This window comes from Aulonocara sp. 'chitande type north' Nkhata Bay, linkage group LG11 (assembly GCF_057382095.1).
Source record: "Aulonocara sp. 'chitande type north' Nkhata Bay isolate Kocher_YH1m ecotype deep benthic linkage group LG11, A_spYH_male_GT1.1, whole genome shotgun sequence".
In the NCBI taxonomy this organism is placed as follows: domain Eukaryota; kingdom Metazoa; phylum Chordata; class Actinopteri; order Cichliformes; family Cichlidae; genus Aulonocara; species Aulonocara sp. 'chitande type north' Nkhata Bay.
Window position 1 is genome coordinate 31,462,024 of NC_141354.1, and position 9,207 is coordinate 31,471,230.

The 9,207-nt window shown below is 42.1% G+C and overlaps 1 protein-coding gene across 2 annotated transcripts in view; it reads right to left on the reverse strand.

Annotated features, from left to right (window-relative positions):
* kmt2bb (lysine (K)-specific methyltransferase 2Bb) overlaps positions 1 to 9,207 on the reverse strand; it is a 29,100-nt gene extending 19,893 nt beyond the window's left edge. Inside the window, exons 1-13 of one of the 2 annotated variants that reach the window (XM_086312139.1) lie at positions 8,882 to 9,207; positions 7,418 to 7,496; positions 3,681 to 7,256; positions 3,396 to 3,577; positions 3,090 to 3,209; positions 2,719 to 2,905; positions 2,167 to 2,398; positions 2,004 to 2,071; positions 1,682 to 1,927; positions 1,415 to 1,521; positions 984 to 1,127; positions 334 to 447; positions 16 to 162 (exon numbers count right to left, since the gene is read on the reverse strand). In XM_086312139.1, the coding sequence (XP_086168265.1) occupies positions 16 to 162; positions 334 to 447; positions 984 to 1,127; positions 1,415 to 1,521; positions 1,682 to 1,927; positions 2,004 to 2,071; positions 2,167 to 2,398; positions 2,719 to 2,905; positions 3,090 to 3,209; positions 3,396 to 3,577; positions 3,681 to 7,256; positions 7,418 to 7,496; positions 8,882 to 9,187 (5,508 nt within the window). In that variant the 5' untranslated portion in view covers positions 9,188 to 9,207. Of the gene's footprint in view, positions 1 to 15; positions 163 to 333; positions 448 to 983; positions 1,128 to 1,414; positions 1,522 to 1,681; positions 1,928 to 2,003; positions 2,072 to 2,166; positions 2,399 to 2,718; positions 2,906 to 3,089; positions 3,210 to 3,395; positions 3,578 to 3,680; positions 7,257 to 7,417; positions 7,497 to 8,857 lie in introns of both variants that reach the window. The other variant, XM_086312138.1, reaches the window with a different exon arrangement.

Genomic DNA, 9,207 nt, shown 5'->3' on the forward strand with positions numbered 1-9,207 from the left:
ATAAAATGTTTTAACCTTTGAGAGCCTGTTTTTCCTTCCGCACACATGGCAAAACTTGCAGCGTCTGCAGCACCAGTTTTCTTTGTTCTCCTCTGAGGGGCGCTCCGCTGGCTCAAGGCAAAATTTGTGGAAAGGTTCACAGCACACTTGGCAATACAGCATCTGTAAAATGAGGGTCAGAGGAAAAAAAAAAGAACATGTAAATAACAAAAAAGGACACTTTGATATCTGAATCATGTAGTGTTTAATGTTTATCTAAACTTGTTGAAAATACAAGGTGGTAAGCAGGAGACTGAATATTTAAATTAAAATTGAGTAGAAATTATCAGTTACCTCATGTTGCCCTTTACTGGCACAAAGGAAGCAGACATAGGGTGGCATGGGAGGCGCAGAGGTCAGTATACTTAATCCACTCATATTCCAGACATTCTCCAAAGCACAGTCCTCCTGAAAATGAGACAAAAATTGAAAAAGATAAATAAATTTTAAAAAATTAAAGATTTTCACAGTAGTTACCATTACCCTACTCTTTCCATTAATCAATGCCCATATAGATATTTACACTATGTTGTTGATTGAACTGTGGATTAACTTTGTGTATTAAATTTAATGCAAGTTGTAATTTGCATTTTCACACATGTAAAACTTTCATTCATAGATTAAAAAAATAATTCGACAGATCAGAAGGAACAAAACTCTAATGAATGATGTATGGAACGCTGCACATGTGGGAACTTAGATTAACACCGACCCCTGCTGGGCAAAACATTATACTAACGTGAAAACATGAAATGCATTTTAAATTATTACAGGTGTTAGCTGTGTGTACATCTTCTGTGGAGTAAATAATATTTGAGGAAGGCAAATAAGAAACCAAGTATGTCTCCAAATACATAACTCTAGTTATTACTTTCCGACAGGGAATACAACTCTGGAATTTAGGAATATATGAAACAAAGACAAAACAAACAAAAAAACCCTACCTTAAAATCAACCCTGATTTTGTGAGTAGGTTTAGAAGATTCGACAGTTCGCTGCTCAAATCCATGGGCCAATGCAGCCAGGACACTGGGAGGAGTCTGCTCCAAAGGACCCTGAGACTGGAGACCCTGAGAGACCACCGCAACCTACAGACATGCATAATAGTTAATTAAACTGCTGATTGCTAAAATTCACTGCATTAAATTAGCAAAAGAAAGGGAATGTAAGAAAATCCTGAGACAGTTTGTGCAGAAACGTCTGGTTTGTTTGATCAGTAACAGTAACGAGTGTGATGTTAAGCACAGCGTGCCAGAGCTGGACATTTTTTTGTCCTTGTTGGCCAAACATCAATATACTTCTATACAATTGCCACAAATTTCCATTATATAAGTTAAGTACAGTTTAAGCACCAATTAAATCCAGAATTACCCACCTTCTCAGGTTTACGTCGAGCTGACGGCACACGGTGAGAACTGGACTTTCGATGCCTGACCTCATCATCTGATATGTCTCCCAAGAATCCTTCCAGCGACACAAAGTCTTGAGAACATCATGGAAAAAACAATTTACTTTATTACAGGCTTTGTAATCATAATAGTACACAATATCCAAACTTAAATGACTACACAGCTACTTGCTATTCTTAAAAAACAAAACAAGCAACTAGACTGTGTCAAGCAGTCGCTGAGTATTAATTTACCTTGACTGAAACGGGGTCCGACACCTCTTCTCCTTGCTGGTGAGGCAGAGCTCGAGAGAGCTTTATCATCTAGATCTGAGTCGTAATCCACCAGGTCAAAATAGACACGGGGTTTAACAACACGCTTCGGCTGCTTTCTCAATGATGGACTGTGGCCGTCACTCTGGAGACCAGACGGTGAGTCATTCCCTTCGTCGTTACTTGAATGACCCCCACTGAGAGAGGATCGCCTTCGCTTAGAGGAACCTAAAAGAAAACAGTGGTGACACTGATATGTAAGAACTACTACAACATGAAGTGTGCACAGAAGGGGAAAAATTACCTTTAGGTGCCGTTCTCCCACTTAATCTGCGTGCTTTCCTCTCCTCAATTTGGTCACATCTCTTATACCTTGTAATTAAAATAAAATAAATACAAATTTTTAGAATAAATCAGAATTCACCACATTGTCCTATGTGCCACAAAAACTACCAAACATAACTTACACACAACACTGCCGCTTGGTATTGGGACCACCAAACTTGGGTTTGTCCAGGCAGTTAATGCACTTGCCACAATCATCTTCGTGGTTGCAGCCTTTGCATACGCCACACCTTCTAGATCGGTACCCAAACGGTCCAAGTCCTTTCCGCTTTACAAAATTTGATGGTTTCTTGACCTTGGTGACCTTTGGATCTGACAGCCCAGGACTGTCAGATTCAGATGGAGAACCAACATCTGCAAGAACAAAAATGCAATAAGAATGGGAAAATAATGCACGATTATCTGAACAGCAGCTCTTGTTCTCTTTCCCAAATGCATTCTCAGCTACATCAAACAGCAGCGGTATAGATAAAAATAGTAAAGATGCAATGATGAGGCACTAAATATATAAATGATCAAGGAAAGTCTGGTTACAGTGAATATCAAATAAAAACTAATCAGTTGTACAACTGATTGCTGGAAGTTAGATAGCGTTACTTATGTTTGAGTTAGGAAACAAATTTGTTTATAGGAACTGTTCAGACAAGCAGTGTAATGTCATTGGTCATATCTACCTTTAGTGACCGCTGATGGGGAAATGCCAGATCTTTCATGCAGTGGCAAGGCACTAAGTCTGGGAATATCATCTGGTACCATGGCACGTGGCTGCCCGAGGACCACGGATGCAGCACGGCACACGTGCTTGATACGTGGACCTCCTGCTCTACGGAACTCCTGGCACAGTGGGGAGATGACTTGCGGCTGAGGAAGGAAATAAAAGTGTCATGAGGCTTTAGTTTACACGGGATGAGCTTCCCTGTTTATATTATTGTTCAATTTCAGCTCAACAAAAGGGTTTTTTTTATCCGCTTGGTACAACCACAGACAGAAACAAGATTTTTAGTGAGATCAATGCTCGCTCCCCTCGAGCCTATTGATTTCTTACTTGTACTTGAGGCGGTTCTGTCTTGACTGGAACGTCAGAATGAAGCTGCACCCTCTGCTTCCTCCTTTGTCTTTTAGAGGTCATATCTTGAGACCTGGCTCCAACCGGGCCAGATAACAGCTGCAAGGTTAATTTGAAAAGATAAAAAAAAAAAAAAACACTGATCCATAATGTATCACTCAAAACAACTGTGTTTATATGATGTGTTCTTCCTCTATGACATGTTATTAAGCCAGGTTAAGCTACTAACAAACAGTCAATGTATACAATGAATTGAAAACACGCTTGTGGTGACGGTGACCTTACCCCAGACGACTTAAGCTGTTTCTGCTGGTCAATTTTAATAAGCTGAACCTTGGCTTTCCTGAGGAGATTGAACATTCTTTTATTTGCACCAGTGAGTCGTGCTCTTTGTGGTACTCCCTTCTCCACAGACCCAAGAGAAATGCCCCCACATCTGCCTGAGTTCTGTACTGACTGCAACTCTCCTGTGGAAGCAATACAAGCCATTTTCAGGTCTATGGTATAGTCTTGTTTGCACGATTGTGTAAGTGATGAATCGAAAGTTGCTTAACATTAGTATGGTGTTACCTGAGTGAGGCTGGGCAGTGTCTTTTGCAGCTATATCTTCCACTTGGCCATGTTGCAATGTGAGTGACTTTGGGTTAGTAGTCCTAACACAGACAGAAACTTTTCTCACTACTCCAGGCGTATCTAGGTCTTCGATCTTAAGCTTGGACTTGTCTTTCTCTAAGCTTGTATCCCGTTGCCTAAGACTAATGCTCATGGCTTCATCATCAAGTCCTTCTGCTAAATCAACAGGAGGCTGGAGTGGTTTGCTCGCACCATCGGGCTCTGTTGGGTTTTTGCTTTTAAGTCCCAGTTGTGGCTTCTTCAGCCTCTGATATATCTTGAGGTGAGTCGTTTGCTTAGTGAACTTAGGGCAGCTTTTCTTTTTCTGAACATCAAGGAGGTCAGTAGATAGTTCTGTAGGCTTATCAACTGGTGTCAGTGAAAACAGATCCTCGCCTTTGTTTTCTGGAGTTTTGTCCAGTGTATTCACTTCCTTGCCTGCCTTTTCTGGAAGATGACACTTAAAACTTGAGTTCTTTAGAAGAGACCTGTTCTTATCATTTTTGACACTTTTTCTCTCAGAAAACAGGCTATCGGCGAGATCAATACTTTCATCGAGGTCCTGAGCTGAAAACAGATCGACATCCAGTTGAGCTTCACTCAATATGTCCTCCTCGTCAATAGGCAGGATTGGAGATATTGCTCTGTCTGCCCCATCATCTCGCCTCTTTCCTGGACGTATTTGCAAGCCCAGTTGTAAACCCTTTTTTGGGGAGTTTCTCCGAGGCAGTACAGACATTCCTGCATCATCCATAAACCTCTGCGGGGTCTTGATCACCCGAGAGGATCTGGCACTTACCACAGGCATTATGAAATGCTTAATGTTTTTTATGAACTTTGACTTACTGCGCTGAGCCTCTGCAACATCTGCCTGCCCCCCATCAACTAATGTGTCTGTTTCCTCCTGCTTCAAACTATCTTTGTCAAGTCCTGTATCTATCAGCTTGGAAATGACTTTAGGTTTTGGTCTCTTAGAGCCAATAAACTGAAGACTTGACTGCTTCTTTTTGTACTTTTTATGTACCCCAATAAGTTTGAAGCTTGGGGATGGTGCGTTAGCTGCCAGTGGGGTAGAACTGTCACCATCTCCCTCTTCAGTTTGTTCACTTTCAGGTAATTTGAGTGGGGCAAATTTTCCATCTTTGCTCCTGTGTCTGTGTTTCTGGCGCTGACCAATCAAGTTTTTACGTTTCTTTTTTCCTTTTTTCTGAGATGCCATTGATGCATTTAGATCACTCGTTTGACATTCCAGTGACAAAGATTGCTGACTTTCAATTGACTGAATGTCCATTTCTTCCTTTACTGATGGCTGTATCTGCTCTTCCTCCACTGACACAGGGTCCTGTTTGGTCTCTGGCGGAGGGCAATCTTTTGTTTCCGGCTGGCTTACCTCTGTTACTAAAGGCTGAGTGTCTTCCTCTTGAACAGGCTCCGTGTTAGTAGTGTCAACTGTAACAGGCTCTGTGTTGACAGCAGTTTCAGTGGAAACGACAGCCTTCTTCCTGGGAAGAGACTTCTTTTTCCCTAGTTTGTTATTCCTACATCTTCTAGGCTTGGAAGGCACAGGCAATGGTTTGGCCTCACTAAACTGTGGTTCGGCCTCATTAATCTGTGGTTCTACCTCATTCTCCACCTTTGGTGGGGAAGCATCACCTGGCAACTGTGAGGGGTCTTCAGCAATATTTGAGGTATCCTTGTCAACAATTTCAGAGGAGTTTACAAAGGTCGTTTGCGATGGCTCCTCAGTCAAATCAAGACAAGGGTTTTCGGGAAGAACTTGTGAACTGGAATCTTCAGTTGAAACCTGAGAAGAATCTTCAACATGAACCTGTGGGGCATCTTCATCCTGTACACTTGCTCTAAGCTTTCGTTTTGGAGTGTTCACCGGCTTCTGACTGACAGACTTTGTTGGTGACGAATCAAGGCTTGATGTTCTCCTCCTAAGCCTTCTTGTTGGTGTGACATCAACATCCAGACATGCTGATTTATCCTCATTAGTTTCATTCTGATCTATTAAAACATCCTCTTTCTCCTCTCTTTCCAACATCTTTTCAGCCACAGGGCTGACCTGCTGAATTAAAAAAGAAGGCTTTGAACTTTTATGTTTGCCAGGAGAGGAGACCTTTTTAATTTGAAGAGGGGGGACAACTTTCCCACAGTCCGTTTTAGTGATTTCTTGTGGAGATGCTTCAGCCGTGTGTTCCACTGCAACTTCAACTTGTAAAGAGGTCTTTTCCTCCAACGGCTCCTCGGCGTTGTTTTGGGAATCTTTCTGATTACTCTCATTTTTCTCAGTGTTTTCACTCTCCTGTGGAACTGTGTCATCAAGTTTGGATTCATCATCAATTCCCTTTAAATTTTCACTGACACTGGTATCACAAAGAGCGGGCTGATCAACCTCACTTACAGCATTAGGTGTTACTGTGAAAGTGTTTTCAGCGCATGGCGTCTGACTTCCTCCCTTTACTAACGTCAAAGTCCAGATAAATTTTCTTCGTTTTTTCTTTCGAGACGTATTCTTCCCCGCGGACTGCGCATTGTATTTAGGGTTTCTGATCTTTATTAACTTTAAGCTTGGGACCCTCGTGTCCTCATTTTTCAAAGGCAAACTGTCACTGGGTTGCACAGCTGAGTTATCAGTCTCTGACAATGACAGACCTTGGTTTTCTGGCACTGTATCGTTTTTATTCAGCCTCCTGCTTTGCCTTCGTCTGTTACTTCCCGCTAATGGTTTGGCCTCTGCTGTCCGCGAAGCTTCTGACTTGGACGCTGCTACAACAGCATCACTTGTACTCAAACTTTCCGCTGCAGGTGCACTCACCGTGGCTCTTTTAGAGAGTGGGTTTGTGACTCTATTGCTCCTACGAGTCACTAGTTGATTAACTTCAGGACCCTGGCCAGCAGCAGTTTCCTTATGCTTTAATTTCTTTGCATGTGATTTTGGCTCTACAGTCCCGCTCTCTTTTACAGAATCAGGTTGATCAACAGATTCTTTCTCCTTTGATTTTTGGTCACTAACCACAACTTTGGCGCTAGTCTGGCATACAGGCTCTGTTGTTTTTAAAGCAGATCTCCCACGCCTTCTCACAGGTACCGTCCCCCCTCCTTTATCTTCTGTGCCATGCTCATCCTCTTGTGGTTCAGCTTTTAATTTGACATGAGCACTTAAAATCTGGTCACCCTCAATGTCCTTGGTTTTAGGCTCATCCTGATCTCCTTTCATCTTCAACTTCTTTGCAGATTTTTTCTGAGGCTCCTTTACAGTTTTGATTTTCTTTTTGGCCACCAACTTTATAGTAATCCTCGGTGCTGCTGATGAAGCTCTGCTCTTGGCGGGCTGTCGATCCAGGGTGCTTTTTCCTTTCGAACCTTTCTTGCAATCTTTTGCTGGTTTTGCTTCGAGGGACACGTCGTGCATTTGCTCCGAAGACTTTACATCTTTTATCGGGTCAGGTGGTGCAGCTGCCTTCACTGCTGGCGTTTTAAGCGGTAGCTTCTCACTTTGACGTTTCGATTTTGTGTTGGCAGCATCACCTGCAAAACAAAGGTATTAAATGAACACAAAATCATCTGACAAAACTATATAGAAAAAATATATTATATTGCATTTCGTGCTTAATTCATTTCCTAACTTGTGGGTTATTTACAAATAACACCAAATATTTCATGAGATTAAATAACAGCTTGGTCTTTACCTTTGGAAGAATTTTGTTGAGACAATATGGGTCCCTTGGAACCTTTTGTCTCACCTTCAAATCCTTTGAAATCATCCCCCTTGAAAAATAAAACCGCAATTAACACTTGAAGCCACTTTGCACTTTGCTGGAAACTGTTAAACCATCAGGATAAACAATAACTAAAGTTTTAGGTCCGAGTGCAGAAAAAAAAATCCTTTGCATGCACATGCTTTTAACACGTAACACATGCTATGTGGATCATAGCATATCTGAACAAGGGCTTTTCTAACAATATAGCAAACAAGTCTGACTTTTTAAAATGAAACTCATCAATAGTACATGACTGTTTTGCTCTTTCTAAGTAAAGGTTGAAACCAACTACTGTCATTCATCATGGGTTGTTATACAGATATCATAAATGCGTTGTGCATTAGTAACAGCAACAACAAAAAAGAAAAAAAAAACATGTGGCTGAGTAGGAAAACTTCCTATAATGTTATTACATAATATAGACCGTTTACTACCTAATGCAACACGATTTAACAACAGGTTTAATATGAATGTCAAATGAGCAGCTACGAAAAAAAAACTGCTGGTAAATCTTGCTATAATTACTATTCTCTTTGTACTGTACATCCCCATACCCACAACTGGGATCTTAACTCATAAAACAGCGCCACTCTTACGAGCTGGCATTTTACTTAAACTCTATGAGGTGAGTTTGAACGCTTTCGATTCCAACAAGGTTGCATTTGACTTTGGCATACTTCTGCACCACCATTTAAACCTGACGTGTTTGGTGACATTAGCTAGCGGTTAGCAAACCCAGCCCTCCATAAAGCATTCAACCTAATTTGTGAAAGTTATCTATGTGGTACAAATAAGCTCCGACGTATGTGCGGTTTTATTTAAAGTAACTACTCTGCCCGAGTCTATGCAGCGTGTTAGCAGTTAGCCACTGTGCGGGGTACGAAGGCGCTATCCTTCCCCTTCTTTGTGTTCACTATTAGCTAGCTAGCTGCTACTCTGGCCCTATAACGAGTGGGCCATACATGAAATAACTGAGACTCCTGATCACAAACTCGCGTTCCCGCATAATGTGTTTTTTAACAATTAAAACTCTTGCAGTTATGCATGCTATGACCCTTTAAATGTTTAAAATTTCTAGGAGCAAATTAAGCAACAGTGCTGCGGTGACTTGAACAGCTTTGCTGCTTTTGCTGAAGTGCTTATTTTGTGTTACGACTGTTCATTAAATGTAATGGAGAGCTCCACTGTGCTAACACTTAGCATACAGTTTTAGCTTAGCAAGCTTGAAGCTGAAGCTAAAGTTAACGCTAGCCTGAAGGATGTTGACATTTCTCCATGGTACTAAGCAGTCACACTGTTGTGCCTTGCTCTCTTTCTGGTGCATTAACGATCACACAAAATGTGAGAAGATGAAATAAAGATACTAACTCCTGGGTGGGTGTGGGACCTCACCTCTTCACTCCCACTAGAGCTGTATCCAGCCTGGCCAAGGATCTTGTGGCTTTCCTGTATTCCAAGCAAGCGCAAGTGAGACTGGTCTTCGTTTAACGATAGAACCAGGTTTGCGGGCCTTGGCCCTCCGTTAGTCACATCATCAGCTTCTAAGCCCGATCGCCCGAGTTGCCAACGCTTCTCAGAGCGCAAACGACTGCGTGATGACCAAGGCCGACCGGGAAAACGACCTCTGGCCGTAGCGGTTCCACCTTGGCCTCCTACGGCAGCCGCGGTTGCTGATCCGCATCCCGCTGCCGCCATCATTGCTTCAACAACAACACACA